The following is a 25840-nucleotide window of genomic DNA, read 5'->3' on the forward strand; positions in this document are numbered from 1 at the left end:
GCTGAATATTGAGCATTGATAAAATTGTGATTTAAAGAAGGTATTACCGATCTCTATTTCTAAAAAAAAAAAAAAAAAGAAAAAATGAATTGTTTCAGGGAACTAAGTGTGGTTACCTAGTTAAACTAAGGGAATATGTATCTTCATCTTTTAATTTACCTCTAAGTGAAGTAAGTAACTACTGTATTTGCTGAAAGTTGCCATCATTACGCTTGATAATTTTAGAAACTTTTTTCTTTTAACTTTTTTTTGACGTTTTGACTTTTTTCTTTTGCCCTTTCTTTTGACTGATATTTTGTCTTCTTGTACCAAATTAGTCTAATTTGCAGTCTAGTTTTGGCCCCTTTTTTCTCATTGGTCTCTGGGTTCTTTTGCTTTAGTTCATTTGTCACAGTAGTTACCTAGCCAGGTAGGAGATTGGACATCAGACAATAATGTACAAGTTCTATGTGTTTAGGCACAATTGAACATTTCATTTGATTGTCAAGATTTGTAGAGGTTCCATTAAAATATACTTGATTATTTTTTTCTTATGCTCTCATTTCACTAATTTTGGAAAAAAACAAGCATCTTCCTGAAACATCCGTATTTGAAGTGTTCTCGTAGTATGTTTTCCTGTGCATGAAACTAAACGCTGTTTTATGGCTCTAGCTTGCAGTCATATATTGGTTTTGCTTTGCTTAGCCTTATTCTTCGTTGTGGCCCAGCTATATAATTCCTTGATTAAATAGACATCTATGACCACCCTTCTTTTTGTCTTTAGAGCAACTTCTGCCAATTGTTAATAAGGTAGGTTTCACAAAGGTGTAATGTGAGTGATGGCTGTCTCCCTCCTTTTTCCTAATAATGAAATTTGAAGCAGATCCCCTTTGCACATTGTTTTTCCCATCTTTTCTTAAAATAGAGCAGTGCAAGTGAATTAGCTTTAAGGGGTAAGTTACTGGGCTTCATAAGATTGTTTTGTTTTTGCTTTTGTGTTTTTAATTTCAGGTTCAATTGCAGGCATAATACCTTTGAAATGTTATTTTTTCTTCAATAAGCATAGTTTCTATTTTATTGTTGAAATATTTATATATAGAATTTTAATCTTTTAGAACATGTTAAAGAGAGTTTTTTTCTTGTCTTATTTGAATTTTGGGGCATTATAATTCAGAAGTCATGCTGAACAAGACATCTCATATTTTCAAAGATGCTGTGGATTATCTAGGCTGTTTGTATATTACAACTTGACTTAAATTAGATCAGTGAATGTTTATTACAGTTATTTTTTTATCCAGGGGTTTTACATTTGGAGATATGTGTGTGTGTGTGTGTGTTGTATGTGTGTGTGTGCATGTGAGTATATTTTTTAAATAACACTCTTTTTAAAGTTTTTAGGCTTTCTGTTTTATTCTTACGTGTTTCAACATTTCACTCTTGGGTTGTTCTTAGGATTTCTGTGAGGCACTTTGTCTTCTTACATAATTGATTTCCTTATAATTTTTTCTTAAATTCCTTACGAAAGCACACTTAGAAAGAAAGCTTTTTAGATGAAAGGCAAGAACTCTATTATTTTAATGACAGTCATTGCAAATAGTGCAAAGATGAAAGTTCTTGAGTTATGCCTTGATTCTGTGTGATCTCAGAAATTTCTTTCATATGATTATGCTTTAAAATACTTACTACTTGTTGTTAGCATTCAACCAGAGTGAACATTTCTTTTTCATATGGATATTTTTAAAAAAATCAAAGGAATAGTTAATGTGTTTGAAAACCTTAGTAGTTCTGTTGAATATATTACTATCTAATGCCTTACATTTCATTTTATAATTATCATCCTGAAATTTTCTTAAGTGCTTGGTGATATAACCTAATCATAGTTTAAGACAAACAAAAATGAGAGAACTCAAAACATAAAGGTTGTTTGCATTTCGAGTATCATCTCCTGTGATTTGTATTGTGACCCTTGATTACCAAATAACACAGTAACAGTTACAGCCAGGCCTGTTGCCATGAGTACATCCTTGAAAACTAGGGTCTCAGTACTTATCTTGCCTTTTTTAAAAAAGGAGTTCATATGTTTAGGGCCTCTCCGTCTTTAGTAAATCCTGTGGTCGTTGATGTCCCTGGTGTTCTGCTGGGAGTTGGGAGCAACTTAGCATGTTTCAGAGGAACTATGTGTCTGAATTGTAGCATGACTTTAGGAGATAATGGTTTTATTTCTTTAAACTTTCTGTAAAGTGTTGTGTCAAATAATACCTTAAAAAACCATATCATTTATAAATAGTTTTTATGCCATTTCTTTTCTCAGACCTGGTTATATTAAAACATTTTTTGTGACAGTTTTCTTTTCTTTAATTTTTTAATTTAAAAAAAATTTTTTTTTTGAGGAAGATTAGCCCTGAGCTAACATCCACCACCAGTCCTTCTCTTTTTGCTGAGGAAAATTGGCCCTGAGCTAACATTTGTGCCCATCTTCCTCCATTTTTTTATATGTGGGACGCCTGCCACAGCATGGCTTGATAAGCGGTGCATAGGTCTACACCTGGGATCCGAACTGGTGAACCCCAGGCTGCTGAAGTGGGGTGTGTGAAATTAACCACTGTGCCACCAGGCCAGCCTCCATGACAGTTTTCAAACCCATAGAAAAATTAGAGGATGAACTTTATACCTTAACTTTCATCTGTATTCACCAGCTGTTAACATCTTGCCACACCTGCATGTTCACACACACACATACACACACACACACACTTTTATTTTGCCAAGTTATCTGAAAGTAGGCTGCAGACATCATGACATTTCATCCTTACATACTTTAGCATGTATCACCCAAGAACAAGGGTAGCCTCCTACATATTCCCAGTTCTGTTTCCTAAAAACATCAACGTTAATTTAGTAACATTATCTGACTTATGGTCCTTCTTCAAGTTTCCTCAGTTATCCCAAAATGTCCTTTATAAATGTTTGTTTTTCATCCAGGATCCAATCAAAATTCACACATTGTATATTATATTTCTTTAGTCTTCCCCAATCTAGGACAGTCCTACTGCCTCCCTTGTTCTTTATGATATTGAAATCTTTGTAGAGTCTAAGCCAGTTGTTTGCAGAATCACCCACATTCGTTTCTTAATAATTAGATTAAGGTCAAACATTTCCAGGAAAAACACAAGTGACATTTGTCATCTCCCATTACATCACATCAGGAGGCGCATAATATCATGCCATCCTGATGAAGACCGCTTGGCGACAGTGGAAACTGCCAGTTCTTTTTAGGCACATATTGCCCTTTGTAACTAATACTAATCTTTGGTGTGATACTTTGAAAACATTTGAATATCTTGTTTCCCTTAAACATTTCCCCAGTGGTTTTAACATCCATTAGCGATCTTTGCTTGAATCAATTATTACATTGGAAGTTACAATGGTAATTTTTCTTATTTTGTTAATTAAATGTCTTTCTTCTATAAAGAAGATCCTTCCTCTTTCCTTCTTTCTCTCCTTTGTCATGAAGTATTATTTTGAATAATGGATTTTTAAAATTTAGTTTGTTATAATCCATTACTATTGTTATTCCTTTTGATGCTTTTTTATTGAAGTGTAGCATACACACAGAAAATTGTGTAGATCGTAAGTAAGTATAATCACAAAGTGATCACTCTTATATGATCATTGCTCAGTATATATTTTGTGTCAGATTTGCATCGCTCAGCATGGTGTTTGTCAGATTCATCCATGTTTTGCATTTAGTCACTTCAATTGCTGTGTAGTATTCCAGTGTATGAATCTACCATAGTTTATTTATCCATTCTACTTTTGATAGATATCTGGTTTGTTTCAAGTTTTTGACTGTTAGGAGTAAAGTTGCTGTGAACGTTCCTGTGTATGTCTTTTGGGATCAGTATTTTGGCATATAATTGCCTGTGGGAAAGGATTTTGGCAGTATTAACCTGTTATTTCCTCACCCAGGCAAGGCCAGGGATGCTGTTTTCAAATGCTAGAATCCTCTGTGAGCCTCTCATAAAATATTAAGAGCACAGTTTTGGATTTTATTTATGTAACTGTTAATATATTGGATTATTCACTGTCATACAGTACCAGATCTGTGTGTCACTTATTATCAAGGCAACCCTTGCTCATACGATCCAAAAAGGGTATACTGTTTATTCTGTATACTTGAAAAATATAAATTTCCATGTTTCATTGGATATAGAAATGTATATTGACTTATATGTAAATGTAAAATAAACACATACAAAATTCTCTTTGGGATTGTGGAATTTTATTAAGCAAGTGTAACTTTTGTCATATCTGTGACCTTGGGAGATTTTATAAATTTTGTACCTCATGTAACTAAATGAAGAGAAATTGTTTGTTTAAACGCACACATGCCTAGATAGTTGGAACACACATTGTAAGTTGTGGGACTTACACTCAACTACTTACATAGATATGAACAGCACTGCTGGAGACTGAATTTAAAAACCATGTAAAAGCTTTTCTGTGTAAGAAAGAAGCAGGGAAAGCAAAGGTAGCAAAGCAAAAATAAACTTCTGTTCATAGTTTTATATATGTTCACTGATTTTTACATATGTATTTTTTTTTTCCAGTAGTGGCTACGGAGGAAGTAGTTACTGCGGAATCTGTGGATGGTGCAATTCAGCAAGTAGTTAGTTCAGGGGGTCAGCAAGTCATCACAATAGTTACAGATGGAATTCAGCTTGGAAATTTGCACTCCATTCCAACCAGTGGAATAGGTCAGCCTATCATTGTGACCATGCCAGATGGACAACAAGGTTGGTAGTAGACATTTACATAAAGTTTGTGTTTATTCTCAATTCTTTGGAAATTGTGATATGTTTTTCAAAGCATTTATTTTTGCCTTAAATTATGTTTTTGTAACTTTTTACAATAGACTTAATTGCCTTATTTTGGTTAGAAAAGGAACTTAAGTAAATAATTCAAAGTCAGCATTGGACAATAATTTTGTAGGCCACTTAGTGCAATTCAGGTATCATATGGGCTTTTAAAAAATACCATGTAAGAAGAGGCTACTTAAAAAGAAGTTGAACTTAGGACTTATAACAGGAACATGGTTACGACTTTTAGCAGTTTTTGTTGATAATTTCCTCATTTTTTCCCTCTTGAAAATCCAGAGAGTAATAAAATAAGATGGCTGAAACAAAAGCCCCAACTGTGTTTTTGGTGAAACTAAAAGGCTGAAAAAACCCCAAAATTCCATGTTTTAAGTGCTCTAAAACGTCTAAGACCATTACAGCCAGGGCAAGAGAACCTTCATGGAAAGCTACAATGGTGCATCAAGAAGAGAAATGGGGTTGAGCTCAGAAATCAGCAATAAATATACCCTCCCAGCAAGGCAGGGCCCAGTCTGAGTAGGAAGTGCTGCAGGTAGGGCTGAGATAGAGTAGTGTATGAGTACTGGGGGAAGAAGAAAGAGAAGGTGCAGAAAGTTCCCATCTGAGCAAGCATCCCTCTGCACCCAGTCCCCCCCCCCCCAAAAAAAAATTGTGCACATACATAACCTATTAGAAAATGAGTAGGATTACAGAGATCATACCTCTTCACGGCCAGTGAAGGAATTGGGGAAGGGAAGGGCTAGAGGGAGAAGTTCTCCTAAACCGGGTTTAGTTTAGAGTGATGGAGGCGGTATGGCAGTGCAGAGAGCAGGTCTCAAGGAAGGAGTCTCGTCGTAGCAGTAGAGGAGGAAACCCTTGGCCTCTGAAGCCTGGGAGGGCTTTCTCTCCTGTTCTGTGGAAATCTTCTGTGGATAGCTGGTCCAAGGTTTGGATCAGGCCCAGCTGCTTTCACAAAGCTTTGAAGAACTAATTCTAATTATATAGAAAAGAAGGAAACTTTCAAAGTATTTGTATCAAGCAGCTATAACATTGTTTCCAAAACTTGACAACATACAGACAAACTGACCTCTTGATGAACAAACGGAAGGAAACTCATGTTTTTGGATGGGAAGACTCACTGTCATAAAGCTCTCAGTTCTTCCTGAGTTCATTTATAACCATAATGTGGTGTGAAAAAAAGGCTGTATTCGTTTGCTATGGCTGCCATAACAAAAGACCACAGACTGGGTGACGGAAACAACAAAAATATGACTTCTCACAGTGCTGGAGGTTTGAAGTCCAAGATCAAGGGGTCAGCAGGTTTGATTTCTTCTGAGCCCTCTCTCCTTGGCTGGCAGATGCTGCCTTCTTGCTGTGTCCACACATGGTTGTCCCTCAGTCTGTGTGTGTTATCTGTGTCCTAATCTCCTCTTCTTAGAAGGACACCAGTCATACTGATTAGGGCCCACTCGAATGACCTCATTTTACCTTTTACCTATTTAAAAGCTCTATCTCCAAATACAGTCACATTCTGAGGTACCAGGGGTTAGGACTTAAACATTTGAATCTTGAGGGGGACACAATTCAGCCTGTAACAAAGACCAACAGTTCTGTTTCTGGAATTAGCCAAACACATTCTGAAGTTTATATTGATGAGAGGAGGAGGGAAGAAGAAGAAGAATAAGGAAAACTCTGGAAAAGAAGAGCAATGAGAGGAACCTACTGGATATTAAAATAAACTTTGAAAGCCTCCATAATTTAAAAATGTGTAACTGACATGAATATATAGACTATGGAGACAGTCCAGTGAAACAGATAGAAGGTTCTCAGTTCTTCTTGAGTTAATTTATAAGTGTAACATAATAAGATATGAATGAGAAGAAGTAAACCACTTTAATTCTCAATATTTCTACTGGTTTAAATTACATCGTACTAAGTAAATATTAATTTTACTATTTTTTCATTTCTGTTTATATTTATAAATGCTAGTGATAGAGTTTTTAATGTTTTGACAGAAAACTTTAAAGGCCATGGAACAGTTGTAATGTCTCCCATTGATTATTCAGATTGCTTTGCATTGTTTCAGCTGACAGTCGTTTTCATGGTCCTGTACTGTTGTGCAGAGCAAGGACAGTCTCCATCTATAGAAAATATTTACATTTCTATGAAGAGATAGTAAAAATGGAGACAAAGTCCAGCAACTGAGTAGAACAACACAGTTTATAAACAACATTCATAACGGTGTGTCCACACAGTGGAGCATTATGCAGCTAAACAAAAGGAAGCTGTCTACTTACTGATGAAAGATGCCCCAGATATACGGAGTGAAAAAAGCAGATGCAGAACAATGTAGCTATTATATGTATGTTTGAATGTATGTTTTGTGAAGTATACTACCTTTTGCGTAAGAAGGAGAAAAATGAGAATGTATATTCATGTTTTTACATAAAGTGACACAAAAACAATACACAAAAAACCAGCAAAAGTGATAATCTGTGTTAGCGGGAATGGGGTGGAACCTCTCAAAATATGCTTATTGTTTCAGTTTTGAGCCATATGGATGAACATCTATCTATAAAACTTTTAAAAATAAGTAGGTACTTTAAACAACAAGTAGTTTTCACTAAAAAAGCATGAAGGTGAAGACAAGTATGGACATCATCATAAAAAGCAAATCAATGTTTTGAAATTATTGTTTTAGAATATATTTATTTTAGATGAGTTGCATCAACAGTGTCAAGATATAGTTTTATTTCTACTAAACCTATCTGATAATGAAGTAATGTGTACATTTTTTTATTTTAGTATTAACAGTACCAGCAACAGACATTGCTGAAGAAACTGTTATAAGTGAAGAACCACCAGCTAAGAGACAATGTATCGAAATAATTGAAAACCGGGTGGAATCTGCAGAAATAGAAGTAAGGAGTCTTTTACCCGGTGTGTTTTGCTGCAGTCATCCAAAATAAATTCATTTCGCTTTTCTTTTTTTTTTTTGTCTTTTATATTTATTACTGACAGTGTTGTTTTGATACAGAATGAAAGTATATAGTATTATTTTGTCTAATTTTTTGCCTTATACATATAGCAAGCCCTCAATAAATAAATATTGAATGAATGAATGAATGAGTGAAGAATTTGTTTTTAACAAAGTCTGTCATCATGGTAACACTGGAATGTCTTTGATTCTTGCATTCCATCCTTTATTTTCTGTTAAACTTACATACATCATTCTCACAAGTCACTACAAGAAATGTCATTATATAATGACTAAAAAAAATTTTTTCTTTCAAAAGTGAAGTGCAAATGTCTGTTTGGCCTGTAGGATCCTCTTCAAGAAGGTTGTTGTTTGTTGACTGTTATTTTTTAAAAAGCTGTAGATATCTGCTTATTTCACTGTTAAGTCCTATAAGGAAATTAAATTAATTTAGACTAGCTGTTGATAGGATTCTACTTTTTTTTCCTCTCCCAAACTAGTTTGTAAGTGTAATCAAACCATAGTTATCTCACAGGTTTTTTCTTACATGACTGTAAATAAAATTGTCTCCTGAATTTGATATTAACTTAATCAAATGAAAATAAAGTTATTCTGGAATAACTTTGAAAGAGCAATTGCATTGTGAAGAACATTGGACTTGAAATTAAATGAGCTGGATGTGAATTGCACCTCTTGCCCCTGTTAGCTTTGAGGCAAATTATCTTACCTTTCTGAGTTCAGTTCTATTTTCTCCCAAATCGGAATTTAGGATAACAATGTCCACATGTTGAGGTTTTTATGAGAACTGAAAAAGTCAGCATACTCATATACACGTATTTATAGTATCTGATATATGTGAATAGTAAATGTTGGTGAATATTTAGGAATTCTTTGTTAAGGTTTTTGTTATCATAGAAAAGAGAGGATTTAAAAAAAGTCAGTGAAAGACAGCATAATTCTGACTAAGGACAGTTAGAAAATATCTTTTCCCAAATTCATTTAAATGTAAGACTGGTACATCTTTGGCCACAATCACAAAGAATACATTATTAAATTTAAAAAATCTGACTCACGGTTTAACCTGAATGTTTGGTAAAATTGTGACTTTAATTATTGAAGGTGAGTTGTTTTATTTCTTCAGAATTTAAAGTGATCTTTGATACATTGACATTCTTGCCCACAAACTGACAGTGTATTCTATCGAACAGTTATCAGTATACTTATTATTTAATAATCTTCTTAATACTGTTTTCTATGTCAGACAGTCTTTTTTTTTGGCATATAAAATGAAAAAAATTGTCATGTATGTACTTTGCTTTAACTATTTAATAAAACATTATTTTTAAATTACTTGAATTTTTATTAAACATAAACTTACTCAACAAGTTATATTTTTAAAACAATGAATGTACAGCCTGTACCTTTATTTACCTAACAACCAGTGAGAGTTGCTGTTTTCCTCAAAGTTCAGCCTGATTCCTGTCTTAAGTCTTTCAGAGACCAGGGAGAATAATTGCAAATAACAGGAAAGTATGAATTGAGGAATATAAATTACCTAGAACCAAAGAGATGGAACTTCAGGGAGATGGAGTTTTAGCTTGGTATAAAGAAGAGTAGTTTTTGTTTGTTTTGTTTTTAGTAATTAGAGCTTTCTGGTAATGGAAATCTTATTCTCTGTCACCGGAAATGTTCAAGTCAGGGTTGCATGACCTCTTAGAGCTTTTATAGAAAGACTGTGAAGCATTCAGTGAATATAAACGGTAGAGATGGGCTGGGGATGTAGAATGAAGAGAGACCTCCACTGTTTTCATCAAACCAGGTAATCAGTTCCTTGTATAGTATGTAAAGTGGTTCTTTTGAACTTATTTTCTTAGATGACCAATAGAATTGTCTTGGGAGCAGACTTTTATACTCTTTTGTAAGTGACAGCTATGACATTAACCGAAAAAGTTTGTCTGCAGCAGTGCTGCTCAACTGGAGTGATTTTGACCCCAAGGGATATTTGGCAATGTCTGGAGACATTTTGGGTTGTCATAACTAGGAGAATGCCACTGACGTTTAGTGGGTAGAGGCTGGGGATGCTGCTAAACATCCTATAATGCACAGAACAGCTCCCCAGTGAAGAATTATCTGGCCCAAAAACATTAATGCTGAGTTGGAGAAATTGTGCTCTAAAGGAATTAAAAAATTAAGTCATTATACAGAATCTAAGATGTTTGGGTTTTCTCTGTGTATGTGTCCCCACAATACTAGAGTGACCTCTATAAAGTGCTAAGAATTGTATTTATAGTTTTCCAACTAACGTTGGAGCGGTTTATCAGTAATCTCTGGAAAAGTTAGTTTAAATTGTAGAAAATTTATTGTAAATGTTGTGGCTTTTACATCTGCATTATAGCAATATAGGAAATGAAAGAAGTTTGTTTTTTGGAGGGAAGGTATAAATAAGACACCAAATTGCAATACTGTGCATCATTTTGTTATCATTCCTTAATATTGCTGCATTGAAGATATTTTTGGAAGAAGTGTGTAATTCATGGATTTATTCCGTAAATAAACAACATTAGCCTATTCTGAATTGAAATTAAAACTGTTCTTTGTACATGTGGTAGGGAGGAAATGTAATTAGTGCATTAAGAGTTACAGATTTTCTCTATTACTTACTTAGTTGTGTGAATTCAGGAAATACTTTTATGTTTTTGTTTTTGCCATAGAGGTTAGAGATGAATATATTTATTAGCAAGTTTTGTTTATTTTTAGTAAAGTATTTGTATCTTCTATTCAGTGATAGATTGGGATCCTTAATGTTGTTTTAAAAATTGGTTTCTGTAAACTTTATACAGTATTTGATTTGATGCAAATTTTTTCTGTTTTCCTTTTATTAATGGATATCCTTTTGATCTATCAGAGTTTTAAAATTTTCTATAGTCATATCTCTTTTTGATTAAATTTTTTCTCTAGGGCTGGAGTAGGCAAAGTTTTTCTGTAAAGGGACAGATAGCAAATATCTTTGGCTTTATGGGCTGTATAGTCTGTGTTTTGCTACTCAGTTCTGCTGTTACAGTGGGAAAGCAGCCATAGACAATTTGGAAATGAGTGGGTATGGCTGTATTTCAATAAAATTTTATGTATAGCAATGGGATCATATTTGGCCCATGGTAGTTAGAAAATTGATATTTACACACAAACAGCTCACACACACTGCCCAGTTTCTTTTTAAAAAAACATTTAATGGTTAAAAATATGGGTCTGGAATCAGATTTAGGTTTGAATTATGTTTTTAAAATTTCTGATTGTGTGATTTTGGTCAATTTATTTAACCTTTCAAGGCTTGTCTTCCCCATCAATAAAAAGGGGAAAATAATAGCACTTACGTTATCAGATTGTTTGTAAGGTTTAAATGAGAATGTATTTGAAGGACAGTACAGTGTTGACCATATGGTAAATGTTCAGGAGATGTTAGTTACTATTATCATTATCTTCTAAAATTTATATTGAGGTATGGTAGAAGATAAATCACTATAATGATTGTTTGCTTTATAATAGCTAAAATAAAATAAATTTGAATATTAGAAAATGATATGTTAAAAATGATACTTCAGTTAAGAGAGAGTTGCAACTAGCTGAAGCAGAATTCAGGAATCTTGTTTGAAAATAAAAAAGCAAACTCAAGTCTTTCCTTGCTCTGTTATTCCATTGCCTAATGTAATAGTAATATATTGCTGGGTTTGGTGTTTAGTATAAGATAAACATATCTTCTTTATTGCTACCAAATCTTATCATCAGAATTTCTTTTTCTTGGAATTCTTCAGTGTTAGACTGTTAAAGGAAAAAATGCTTCAATACTATGTATTACATATTAGTAGTTTAAAGTATGTTTATTTAAAAATGTCAGACTTTTTTATTGCAGAAGGTCAAAGCCATAGGATTGACATTTTATATTTAAATATAAATTTTAACTGTCAGTCTGCACTATTCATGTGTGAAACAGCCAAATTATCGTTTGCATTAAGAAAGTGTCTTGCCTGTAATATATGTTCAGTAAACATTTGACAAATAAATTTGGAAACAAAGGACCTTGTTGAATAAAATAAGTGATACTTTCCACTTTTTAGAGATTTTCATTTGCTTTGAAAAGTGAGATGGCAAAAAGATTCTGTCCCCAAATACTTACATTCCTGAGAAGTAAAAAATGAAAACACTTTAAAAAACTTTAATAGTGTTAACTATGTTTTCACTCTTGAGAATTAAATGTATTCAAAGAGTAGTGCTAATGATCTTTGTCTTTCAGATTTTACAGATTCACTCAAGAAATGTGATGTAAAATGAATCTTGTACTTGGCCTACTAGGCAGAAGAGAGCTATCTTTTCATTTATATTAAGATATATTCTACTAATTGAAATCAAACTATGCAATAAGGAAAATCGGATTTGACTGTGTTCGCTGTTAGACCGTTTACCTCACTCAGTTTGCTTTCATCTTCTGAAATGATTGTGAATCCCTGGCTGTTTCTACATTTTAATAAATAGCTAATACTTAAAGATACCTTAGAGTTAATCTGTTCCAATATTTCCTACCAAATCAGGGGAAGTTTTTATCTATATTCAAAACTTTGGCTATCAAAGGATCTTATTTCTTAGCCCATGTAAAATTTTACAACACTTGCACATGGCTCGGAGCGCTCCTGCCAGAGGGGGGATCTAGCTCCTGGGGAAGCAGCACCTGTCTACCACCCTTGCCCTTTGTGTACTCAAAGTCCTGCAGAGCTCACTGCCAGGGCACTGCGTTGATTGCTTACATGAGGCTCGTCTGTTGGATGTCCTTTCTGACTTGTTCCTACTCTCTCATCTTGCCTAGATTACGGGTAAGAAGGGGCTAAGATAAGGATCACAGGGTAGGACTCGGGCATTTCTTAAATTGGAGATGGCACATTTCTTCTACTTGAACATTTTGTGTAACTGGAACACTTGGAGACTACTTGTGTAATCAATCACTCCCACATATAGTGGACCTAGGGGAAAAATAAATTTGTATCCAGCTTCATTCCCAGTGTGGAGAAGGGAGCAGGGTCACAGGAAGGCAGGGGTATTGTGTATGCTCCTCGTTGTGGACCCTGTGCATAGTGAACGGGAGAGCATCTTTTGGTGTTCACAATGGACGAGGGTCAAGGAGGCAGTGAGAGAGACCCTCATATTGCCCTCTTCCCCAGCGAGCTGCTGACTCCTCACCTTGGCTTCCCTCTGGTCGAGTGTCTTATCCAGTGTCAATCTGGCCTTTCTTGTGATTAATAGTCTTACACTCAGCCCACACCCTACTGAGAGGTCCTGGGCCTCTGTAATGAGGTTGAGGTTTTGTCCATGAGCTTACTGAGGTATGGGAAAGGAATCTTTGAAATGTTTTCCCTTGTTGTTTTTCCTGAGGCAACTGAATAGGGGCGGAGTAAGGAGGAAGAGAAAGAAGACCATTTTCGTTGGACCAGATCTGTGTTTCAGCTCTCAGTTTTTTGAGGAATTTAATACATATTATTTTGTACCTGTATAATGAATCACACTAGGGAAATTAGTATTTTATTGGTTTGTAAAATGGTATAATTTAGGAAATACTAACCTGGATCAGCACTCTTCATTTTAGGGATGAGGAATCTTGCTTGCTCTTATAGAGGAAGGGTGGTTTTAGAAGCAGTAATATTAGGATCTCATAAACCCTACTCCTTACGGTGTTACCATGGGAAAGCAACGTCATCACTGAGCATCATTTTCCTCATTTATAAAATGGGCATAATGTCTATCTTAGAGGCTTGTTATTGGAAATCACCTTGTTTAATCATATAATGAGTACTCAATAAGTATTGTTTTATAATTGTTATATCTTTAGATAAAAACATCACAGATAGAGATATGAAGAGGGTATAGTTGTATATTTCCTTCTTGGAGCTTTTCACTAGTTTCTGCAGTACGTATAAAAGTGCAGGTACCAAATTTGGATTCATTATGTTAGTCTTATTTCTAATTAGGAAGTAATTTCCTTGAGATCAGAAACTGTAATCTATATCTCAGTGTAGAGCCCAAAATTAGGGGCTTTAATTCTTAGTGAATTGGTTGAAAAGGCAATATGTCTAGGAAATGTTAATAGGTGGCGACTTTTAGCTACTACAGATTTTTTTATTTGCAGGATGCATGCTTGTATGTGTTAATGATGTATTTGTGCAAAAATTGAAAACAACCCCCCTTTTTTTTTTAAATTAGGAGAGAGAAGCTCTTCAGAAACAGCTGGATGAAGCAAATCGAGAAGCACAAAAATATCGACAGCAGCTTCTAAAGAAAGAACAGGAAGCAGAGGCCTACAGACAGAAATTAGAAGCTATGACTCGTCTTCAGACTAATAAAGAGGCTGTTTAATTGCAATGAACACATGGTTTGAATTCACTTTTGGTCAAGAAAGAATACAGTCTTGAACTGTACACAACCAGGTGCAGTCGCGAGAAGACGGTGGTAGAAGAGACTGCAGATGGAGAACTGGACTTCAGCCATGAGCTCGGAATTCCTGTAACATAAAACTTTAAAAGTTGTGAAATGTATTTAAAACTGAATTCTGTAAATAGTTTTTGTTTTTTTTTACAGTTCCAAATGAGTTGATAAAGATTGTTGAAGAGATCCAAAAACACAATAAGCCACTGTTTTTGTGAATTCTTTTTGATTTTAGTAAGAACCTTAATTTCTCAGAAACAGAACAGTTTTAAGGGTGATCATTGATTAGACGAAATGTGTCATAATTATGTGGTGGACTGATGCTGGAATTACTCCTGTAGGTGTAAACTTCTATATGAAGAGAAAGATTTCTTCCAGGAAATCTTTGTACAGCTTTAAGTTGTCTCAGATTCTCTGAAAACATTTTTTAGAAAGCAAATTTTTATATTTGTTCAATTTCAGCTATATCCAAGTAGATTTACATGTATATGAAGCAAATATTTTTTAAACTTTCTGTTTGTACATATTCTGCATGTTTTATAATTTCAAAATGCATCACTTGCATAGGTATTTTTCCCACAAAGATGATGAAAGTTCTAGGAAAAAAAATACGCTTTTATTCTGTAGGTCATCGAAACTAAGTAAGCTAGCAGGTGGTCTTATTGGAATGACAATGTTCTTGGAAGGAGCAGCTTACAAGATAACTTGAATTGCAAATAGCAAAATCTATGCTTTTTTGAAAATTTCATAGTGGGGACGTGAAACTGTATTCTGTGCCTTCCATCATGATTTCCACATGAAAGCACTTTAAGGCACTGGATTTTAAGATAATGTTTTCGGAAAACTCAAAGCATATGGGTTTCTGAAATATTTCATGGACTCATTTCCCCCCCCAGGATATTATTCTTATGGAAAAAAAATGGCTTTTGTATGTAGAACAAGAACTTTTTGTACTACAGTGATGCTATAGATAGTCTAACGTAACTTTTGCTTTTCTCTGTGAAGCTGTGTGTGTGTGCTATGACTTATTCTCATCGCAATATTGTTGAATTCCACAATGTATGGACATTAAACTCTGACATACTGTTCATTCTTTTTTTGTAAAACATAACTTCAAGCCCTTTATTCTTGCTTTATTTTTTAATGTTTTGTTGCTTTATGGAGATGTTTAACCCCAAGACCCTTCTAGATTACCTATACTGTATAAAGAAGCAATTACCCTTAAAACTGTACTCTGGCCTACTTTTCTATTTTACAATTAAATATCTTTTCCACATATGTTCAGTGTAGACCTATATTTTGACCACATTTTCACACATTAAAATTTTTGTTCTGTGTATTAGAGCCATATTCCACCATGTGAAAATATTATATGTTCTTCACACCGTGTCTTAAAAGTCCTTGAAGTAACGCCTTGGGAATTTGTTCTCTCCCTGGAGTTATCAGTATAGTTGTTAATGTAATAAAAGGATCGGTGAACTATCAGCCTGATAGTTGCTGTTTGGGAGCTCTTAGAAAGGTTTTATGGCAAATTTAAGAACTCTATAAGGAAGAGAAAAAACCTTTTATCAATTTCCCATTTAATTTGACATACTTTAAATTATCTAAAACTGTGGAATTTACAAATGCCAGGTGGTGTTTTCGGTAGCATGAAGGTGCTTTTTCTCTGTGCTTTGTTGCTTTAGTGCATTTATAGGATTTGTTGTGTTGGGCAGGCTGCTCTCACGTAGGCAATGGTGGAACAGAGAAGGGCCAGTGTGTTCACCCCAGAGTGCAACTTCTGTACAATGTTGCTTGCAGCCCAGGCTGGCCCTGAAGAGCCTTGAGACAGCGTTGGAAAGAAGCTTCTGAAAGCTAATTTAATGCCGTCTTTGATTTCTGGTCTCCTTTTCTGCTAGACACGTTACCTGTTGCAAGACAGAATTCAATATATAGTAACAACATTTGGCATAGACAGGAGAAAATAATTGGTGCTTAAAATGAGTAAGTCTATAACAGCATTAGGTAGATATTCAGATGTTTTTGAGGGAAGTTCACTTTTTTTCAGAGTCTGCTTTGTTGGACTTGTGTCACTCAATCATCTACATCTGATTCACTGTACTACGAAATCAATACTTAGATAAGAATTTATGACTAAAACTTAAAATGGGTTTCCTTTTTCTTTTTAGCTTCTGTTTTCAGGTGGGCTGGAAAAGCTCTGCATCCTAATCATTCTCACTGGTGTTCTGAGCAGAGGATTAAAAGAACTGATGGAATGAAATTAAAAGTTTTCAGAAATTCACACTTACGGTGTTTTCACTGCATAATGATGGCTTTGTAATTCAAGGTCATCAGGTTGCCACATCGATGGTTAATTGTTTCCATCTACCTGCGAACAAATACCTTCTAGAGCTGCCTTTCTTAACTAGGGTTCTGCAAGAGAATCAATCCCTGACACCCTAAGTGTTAGGGCCTAATGAGTTAATTTCTTGTAATGAATTGCTTTCTTTCCTATGCATCTGAAATAGTACTGGTTATGTACAATCTAGACACTGAGCTCGTTAGATGTCTTGATTGCCTAATTCATTCAGATTTAACGCTTCCCGTGCGTACAGTAACTGGAGCTTGAGGGTCACAGATTCTGGGTTGAGCCTGTGATGATTTCAGAAAGCCTCGACTAATGAGTGACGAATCTGCAGGAACTGTACTTCTCAGCTAATTTTCATTTTTTGTTATTCATATCTTAATTACATCCCCAAATGGCTTGTGATGCCATTTGTTTTCATTGGCTTTTAAGAATTCTTTTCTTATGTCAATCTTTCATGATATGAATGGCAGAGTAGTTAATCTCTTCTTTTACTCCGCCACTGGATTGCACTATTTGTTTATGTGGTGGAGGGTTGGGAGTTGGGGACTTTCTGTGACATTCAAGAGAACAGAGTTAAAGGGAAAAGCGAATAAATGTGAAATCCATGTAAGTTGGTCTATACCTGTTTATAACAAGAAGATCTGTATACAAATATCCCAAACATATTGCTAATGAAAATCTATGCCAGTATGTGTTTCTTCGACATGATCATTTATAATATTGTTTATTGAAGATTAGAAGAAACTCTTGCCCATAAGAGGAAGTGATGAGTTGGTAGACATATTCATGGATGATTTATGCTGATATGACTGATTTTTTCTGTATTCTTTACAAAGTTTCTTCCAGGTAAAAGCTATAAAGTTCCTTTGTGCTTTAATCCTGGAAGACCTTGAGAACTGACTGAACGTGTATCAAGAAGAAAAACCTGTTCAGACACAAAACAATTGTAGTAACCTTTATGTCCATATGGATGGGTTCCCAAGGCATTAGCGCTCAGGCCTGTATAACAAATAGAAAAAAAATCCTTTCTATTCACCTCGCTTCTATTGAATAAATAACTCCTTCCATCATGTCAGATCAACTTAGGAATGAACTAACTAATACATTTGTTATTTCATTAAGTAATATTTACTCTACTTGGATTTCATTATAGATAGCTAGTCTCTTGTAGTTTTGAATGATGTTTGCTATTTGCTTTCTCTCTCTTAGAAGAGAACATCTCAATGCGCATGGATTCAGTTTGACGTAAGCTCTGTGAGTTCATTCTCAGATTACTCTTGTAACCTGTGGTGGAAAACACAGTATCATCACTGGAAATATGCTTCTGTTTCATGTTGAAATTTTGATATCAATATTTTTGTGAGTTATTAAAACTATTTTCCAAATAGGTATACAGATGGTCTTCTAATTTTTGATCATTTTCATACCCTGAGCTCATTTAAAAATTTCACTTTGATAATCAAACATTGAATATAATTTGGATACAGCTCCTGGGGCTCTTCAGTTTTAGATGAGTATTGTAACTGCCACAAAACTACCATTTGCTTCCTGGAAAAATTTTGACCTAATCTCTCTGATTTTGTCTACTATTCTTTATTAATTGCTCAGTTTTTTATTTGAATAGCTTAGACCTTATGTGCACAGTTGGTATGTAATATGTTTTCTACATAAATAAATATGTAGTACTATATAATACAATTCCAGTCTTGCTACTGGTTGACTACATGGATTATAAGTGTGAATTTTGTGGATTATTCAAATGTCTTGATTTTTCTGTAAGAAAATAATTTTTGTATACCAGATAAAAGTCAGTAAAGCATTCCTTTTTGTATTATTTTTCATAATTATTCTAAACTTACCATCCTTATAACTCTCAAGAATTATTTCAAGTTTAAATTGCATTCACTTATTTTGCTGTAGAAAAATATCATATATTAGGAATGCTGACACTTGAGTGAACTTGTAGTCTCTTTAAAAATAATTCTCCCTCTGCCAGTGAACTGACTACTTCCAAACATTTGTGCCCGGTATCATGGAGACTCTTGGCATCAAACACAAGCCAATTATTAAGAATGTTACTACCTTTGTTAAGTACAATTCAATGCTTGGTTTTCTTGTGGTTGTTTTAGTGAACACTTCAAAATATATAGAAGGGCACAGAGAATAATGTAACCAACATCCATGTACCTACCACCCAAATTTAGTAAACCTTAAATGTATCTTCTTTGCTTCAAATCTTTTCTCTTAAGAAAAAGAACGTTACAGATGTAAAGTCCCTTTGTTCTCCTTCCCCATCCCGTTTCCCTCCCTCTCCTAAAAGACAGCCACTATCCTGAGGTTGAAATGTTTTGTTCTATCTACATTTTCATGCTTTTACTACATACCAAATTTCATAAATATATGATAGAGTTTTGTGTAGTTCTTAAACTTTATTGAAACTGTCATTCTATACGTGTGTCATTCTGCATATTAATTTTTTGAATTCATCAATATTTTAGACGTTTATTCATGTCAATATCTAATTCATTTTGACTATTATATAAAATCAAATAAGAATGTACCATATTTATTTATCCTTTGTTCTATACACAGATATGTCACTTCCAATTTTTCATATTGCAAATAGTACTGTAATGAACATTGTTGTATGTTGTTATCTTCTTATGTGCACACATGTGCTATGTTTCCCCAGAAAATGGGATTGTTAGGTCGAGGGTAGTCAATTTTACCAGCCGTTGTCAAATTGCTTTCTAAAGTGTCTGTGAATAGTGAATGGTGATGAGAATTCTCATTTCCCTGTATCTCACCAACACCTGATATTGTCACACTAATATTTTTGCCAACCCTACATTGATATGAAATTGTTCTCATTATTTGCACTTCCCATTACTAGTAAGGTTGAACATTTTTTCCTTGTTGTTTCTTGTCCATTAACAGTTATTCTTCTGTGAATTGCTAGTTCTTGGCTGTTTTTTTGAGGGGGTTGTAATTTTTCTTACTGATTTATTCAAGATCAATATTTTTCTGGAAACCAATCTTTTACTGGTTGTATGAGTTGTAAATATCTTCTCCCAGTGTCTGATTTAAAAAAAAAAAGGTTTGTTTATATTGTCTCATTAGTACATATTTCCTAAATGTCTACTACATGCAACTCAAGGTCAGGCTGGGGGAGAATTCCAAGTTTTATGTGAGTTTAACACTCAAGAAGCCTATATTTAAAGGTGGAATGAAATTTTCATTTACAACTTGATTCTGTTTCTCTTTTAGCTAAATACTATTTCCTTTTTTGCAGTCAATGCTTCTCCAGATAATTAGTGAAAGATTTAATTTTCACGTTTACCATTTTTAGAAGATGTAACATAGTACTTCATTTATTTTTTTCAATTCTTGCTCTAAATTTTTCTCTTGATGTTTTATAGTTGTGTATTTTGGATTATATTTGAAAGGACAATGAATGTTTGGACTGTTGCACATGAGGTATAGCAAAGCATTTGGGAGCATTTAGCGGAGCCTCCAAAAATTAAAATTTCACTAGCCCCCTGATCCTAGAGGTGTGGTGTTGTCGATGACAAAGTTGAGAGAGGCAGCTTGGTGTGATGGAAAGAACATGGTATATTGGATCAGATAGCCCTGGGTTCAAATCCTGGCACCTTCAATTATTATCTTGTGTAATTTTAGCCAAGTGTTTTAATTTCCTTGAGACTCAGTTTCTCAAAGATGAGGTAGAAGATGACTTTCACTAGGTTGTCGTGAAGATGGAATCAAATAATGTGTTTGAAAAGTGCAAAACCTGGTGGTCAGTGCCTAGTAAACATTTGTCAAGTTTGTTTTGAGGAAATATGTAGGAGAGGCAGAGCTCTCTTGAAGGTGTATGTAAAGGGCAGTCATCCCAGCCTCGCCCTCTCCCTTTGGACAAAAAGGTGTGATTTTCTGCTGTTCGAAGGCAGTATCTGTCTGTCAACTCTAGCCTCATGCTACCTTCCCAAGGGAGCAACTAAGCCTGATTGCTCCTTGTACAGCTGGTTCTTTCCTGGATGAAGCTGGCCTTCCTTTTCCCTCCGATCATGTAGCCTCTTGTAGACTGACCTTAGCTCTGGGTCACATCTGTACCCAGTGCTTTTTCAAGGGGCAAAATACCATTACTATGGGCACAAAAATCCCCTTTCAATACCTGGTTGAAAATGAAACCACTTCCTCAGTTCTAAGCAATCCCTTGGATGGCGTAGCTTCCTGTCTTAAGTCCCAGTAAATCCCTCTGTTTCCAGCAGATCTCTTGTTTGCTTGGTGACAATAGCACCACTTCATTTCCAGTTCACACTTCCCCCATTAATCAGGCAAGCAGAATACTTTGTGGAGTTTCTCAGTGACGTTGGAGTTCCAGGCTTTTATTTGTTGTTGCCTGGCTAATTTCTTTCCTGAATTCAGTTATAAGCAAGAAGGATGGACCAGAAGTGGAAGCCTTCACATCTCAGCTCTTCCAAGGAGAACTTAATAAAACATTCCAAACAGCTAATTGTACAAAAATAAAGAGTTGTTACTAGAACTTTTATTTTTATTTTATTTATTCTGTTCACATCTCCTAAAAGAAGGAGGGAACAGAACTCCTTGTCCCCATGTTCAGAGAGATAGGGAAACACTGATCTCCACACTTAATCTTTCTGGAGGGCCTTTTATAAAATGGATCAAAACTCTTTGACCCAGCAATTCTACTTTTAGGAATATATTTTAAAGAAATATCTAAGGGTGCAAAATTGGTCTATCTCATTCTTACTAATACAAAACCAAACCAAACCAAACCAAACAGACACCCCCGCCCCAAAAAAACTTAATTGTCCAAATATAGGGTTGGTTTAAGGTTTCAGAATATTCCTATGATAGACTATTACACAACCATTAAAATGTTCAACAGATTCTTTTCCTGGAGTACAGTATGATTGATTTTTTAAAAGTTTGTGTCTATGTATGAGTGTGAGGCGTGTGTTTGATGTGTCTGTAGAGAGGGAGTTGCGAGGGGGCACACAGTAGGAGTGTGGAAAGTGAGATGAGGTGGGGAGTAAAGTGTGAGAACTCTAAATAGAAAAGTTTGGAAGATTACCTGATATAACATCCTTGTACTTTTATCTCACTATTCACTTCTTTGGTGATCCCATCCAGTTTCAAGGCTTTAAATATCATCTGTAGGCTGACAACTGCCAAAGTGACGTCTTTGCCCAGGCTTTCCCCACAAACTGCAGACTCATCTAAGTCCCCACTTGATAGCTCCACCCACACATCCAAGACGTGTCTCAGACTTGACACGCTCAAAACTGAACTCCTCTCAAATCCTTCCTGTTCCTTGGGCCCCAAACTTTGAAGTCATCCTTGACTCTTTTCTTTCTTTCGTATTCCACGTCTGCTAAACCATTAGCAAATCTTACTTGTTTTACTTTCAAAATATACCCAAATCTGATCACTTTTTCACTGGTCCATTAGTACCACCATCATTTCTTATCTAGATAATTATAATAACTTCCTATCTGGTCTCCCTGATTCCTTGCTGCCTCAAGTCCACTCCCAACACAACAGGCAGAGTGACTCTCAGAGTTGGACCGTGTCTCTCCTCTGCTCAAATACCTTCATGGTTTTTGATCTTGCTTAAAGTAAATGTGAAGGTACTTGTCATGACTTGAGAGGCACTCCCTGATCTGACCCACTCCATCCCATTACGTTTCTGACCCCATTCTCTCCTGTCTCCTGCTCCATTACTGAACTCCAGGTCGTGCATTCTCCTAGCTGTTCCTCAGACTCACAAAGACCAGTGTCATCTCACTGCCTTGCCCATCCTGTTCCCTCTTTCTCCAGATATGCCGAAGGCCCCCTTTCTCCCCTCTTTCAGATTTTTTCTCAAGTGTTGCCTTTTCTGTAAGGTCTTTTCTGACTTATCCTGTCTTGCACCATTTTTACCCCTTCTCTGCCTCTCTTTTATCTTTCTCACTGCACTATGACTTCTGACATAATAATTATATGTTTCCTCTGTTATTTTCTATCAGTCCCACCAGAATGTAAGCTCTGGGGGGAGTTCGCTGTGACTTCCTCAGCATTTACAGCCGTGCCCGGCACAGGGAAAGTCCCTGACAAATGTTTGTTGAATGAATGAATGAGTGTCAGCTCTGGTTCTCCGGATGGCGGGATTCTTCACATTCTCCTCTGTATGTATCAGAGTTCCTAATTTTTCTTGATGAAATTTGTTTTTAAAAGCATGAAAAGATGTTAATTATGCCTAAATTACAGATAGGGAGATGAGAGAGAGAACTTCCTTAAGTAATGATTGTCAGAAATAAACTGTAGCTCTTTTTACTCTTTTTTCCAAAGAGAATCGGATTTTTCAGTCTTGGCACTATTGACATTTTGTGCTGAATAGTTCTTTGTTGTGGGGCTGTCCTGTGCATTGTAGGATGTCTAGTAGCATCCTTGACCTTTACCCACTAGATGCCGGTAGCTCCCCCCACCCGCAGTTTTGAAAACAAAAATTGTCCCCAAATTTTACCAAATGTCCTCTGAACAAGCTACCAGGAATATCTTGTTACCCAGGCCCTTCATCCACTCAGGAAAGGAATCCACAGGGGATCCACAGAGCTGAGCCTGGTGCCCAGGCTCATTGTTAGAGCCTCCATGGATGAGCCAACTCCAGTGGGGAGCTGACCCAGGAATATGCAGGTGGAGAGTTGGAGAGATGGACGCTGATGCACACTAGAATAGAAAAGACGTGGGTGTCATGGTTGTGTGTGAGTTGTGTGTGTATTGGCAATAACTCAGCATAGGGAAAAAAGGAACCTGACGTTAGAATATCATAAACACGAAACCTACGGGAAAACCCTGCTGCGACTCTGCTGTGGTCAGTTCAGCAACTAGGAAATGGCGAAGTTAGATGAGATTGTCTGCTTATCAGAAGCGCAGGAACCACGCTGAGGAATCACGAAAGGAGGCAGGAGGGATGAAGTCTGATGTTTACTGAAAGCTTAAATCCCCAGGTGAAGAATCTAAGTTTGATAAACAGTATTTCCGGGTAGCACTGGTTGTGTGAGAGAATGTGATGGGGATAACATGGTGCAAGAGTGAGAAAAAGCTTTCCGGTCATTCTATATAAAACAAAAGGAATTAGAAGGAAGGGCGACCTGCTATTGGACTTTAGGCATAGAATGATGAAAGTATTTGGTGGCTGTGTCGTCGTATGTCTTATACCATCTGGATGACTGGCTCCTCACTGGTTTTTCATTCTAGATTTCCCCTAATTCAATTCTCTGCCTTGAAGCTAAAGAGGAGTAAAAATGCAAATCTGATCATGTCACTCTTTTGCTTAAAACCAAAAACGTTTCAATTATTTCCCATTGCCCTTTGGGCAAATCTAAATCCTTGGTAGCCCTTCACAGTTTTGCCCCTTCCTAATTCTCCAGTTTCACCTGGTACCTGGCTCTCTACTACTCTCTATTCCAACCTTACTAGAGTCTGTCTAACCTCGGGGCCTTTGCACATGCTGTTCCCTCTGATCATCTTTTCACACCCTTCTTCATCTACCTTTAATTCAACTTTTTGTCTTAGAATCAATGACATTTCCTCATCAAAATTTCCCTGTCTGACCCCCAAATTAGGTGAGGCTTCCCCAACCTTTGTATGCCTACTTGTCACCCTGTAATGCCATTTTCAAAAATCCTTTGTGGCTTTTGTCCTTCTAGACTATAAGTTCTATATGGCTTGGGTTGGTGTCTGTCTTGCTCTCCACTGTATCAACAACTAGATAACATAGGAGGGGCACAATAAATATTTGTTGAGTAAGTGAGCAAGTAGCCAGCCCTGATGATCTAGTGGTTAAGATTCGGCACTCTCACTGCTGTGGCCCAGCTTCATTTCCCTGTCAAGGAACCACTCCACCCGACTGTACTGTTGGTTGTCATACTGTGGTGGCTGCGTGTTGCTGTGATGCTGAAAGCTGTGCCACTAGTATTTCAAATACCAGCAGGGTCACCCACGTGGGTAGGTTTTGGTGGAACCTACAGACTAGGAATAAGGGGGTGGCCACCCACTTCTGAAAAAAATTGGTCATGAAAACTCTATGAAATAGTGGTGGAACATTGTCTCATACAGCACCGGAAGGTGAGAGGATGGCAGAAAAAGACCAGGCAGGGATCTGCTCTGCTGCACAAAGGGTCGCCAGAAGTCAGAATCGACTCGAAGGCACTGACAACAGTAAGTGAGCAATTAGGGGAAAATGATGAAGAAAAAGCAACAATTTAGTTATGAGTGTGATCTTGTGGAAAAAGAAATTAGAACAATTATAAGAAATCTCCTTGACTTGGAGGCCTGAGTAAGGGGAAGTCACGTTAGACATATATGAGCTGATACCTAGAAAGGGCTCAGAATAGTGCCTGGCACAAGGCAAGTGTGATGTAACTGTTAGCTATCGTTATTGTTGTTGGTAACAAACAGAGGCAACTATCTTAGTTTTATTATTATTTCAGCCTGTGTCACTTTTTCTCCCCCAGCTTTATTGAGATATAATTGACATACAACATTCTGTAAGTTTAAGGTGTGTGACGTGATGATTTGATACATGTATATGTTGCAAAATGGTTACCACAACAAGGTTAGTTAACACATCCTTCACCTCACATCATTGCCATTTTGTTGTTGTGGTGGTGAGAACCTTAAAGCTCACTGTCTCATAGAAACTTTCAAGTATACAATGTACATCCAGTATTATCAGCCATAGTCACCATGCTGTACACTAGATGCCTAGAACTTATTCATCTTATAACTGAAACTTTGTACCCTTTGACCATCTCCCCATTTCCTCCACCGCCCAACCCCTGTCAACCATCCTTCTACTCTTGGTGTCTATGAGTCTGATGTTTTTAAATTCCACATATAAGTGAGATCATACAGTATTTGTCTTTCTCTAACTAATTTCACTTAGCATAATGTTCTCAAGTTTCATCCATGTTGTCACAAATGGCAGGATTTCCTTCTTTTTATGGTTGAATAATATTCCATTGTGTGTTTATATACATTACGTCTTTCTCCATTCATCTGCTGATGGACATTTAGGTCATTTCCATGTTTTGACTATTGTGAATGACACTGCAGTGAACGTGGGAGTGCAGATATCTCTTCAAGATACTGCTTTCATCTCCTTCAGATATATATCCAGAAGTTCCCTATCACCTCTTTGAAGTCAGTTCT

The 25840-nt window shown here is 36.0% G+C and overlaps 1 protein-coding gene across 13 annotated transcripts in view; it reads left to right on the top strand.

Moving 5' to 3' along the window:
• Positions 1 to 15611, top strand: part of GABPB1 (GA binding protein transcription factor subunit beta 1) — a 63675-nt gene extending 48064 nt beyond the window's left edge. For 4 of the 13 annotated variants that reach the window (XM_023636927.2, XM_023636834.2, XM_070262723.1 and 1 more), the window contains exons 7-9: positions 4593 to 4775; positions 7641 to 7756; positions 14056 to 15555. In XM_023636927.2, the coding sequence (XP_023492695.1) occupies positions 4593 to 4775; positions 7641 to 7756; positions 14056 to 14208 (452 nt within the window). In that variant the 3' untranslated portion in view covers positions 14209 to 15555. 13 annotated transcript variants of the gene reach the window in all.
• The last annotated feature ends 10229 nt before the right edge of the window (positions 15612 to 25840 follow it).

This window comes from Equus caballus, chromosome 1 (assembly GCF_041296265.1).
Source record: "Equus caballus isolate H_3958 breed thoroughbred chromosome 1, TB-T2T, whole genome shotgun sequence".
Classification (NCBI taxonomy): Eukaryota; Metazoa; Chordata; class Mammalia; order Perissodactyla; family Equidae; genus Equus; species Equus caballus.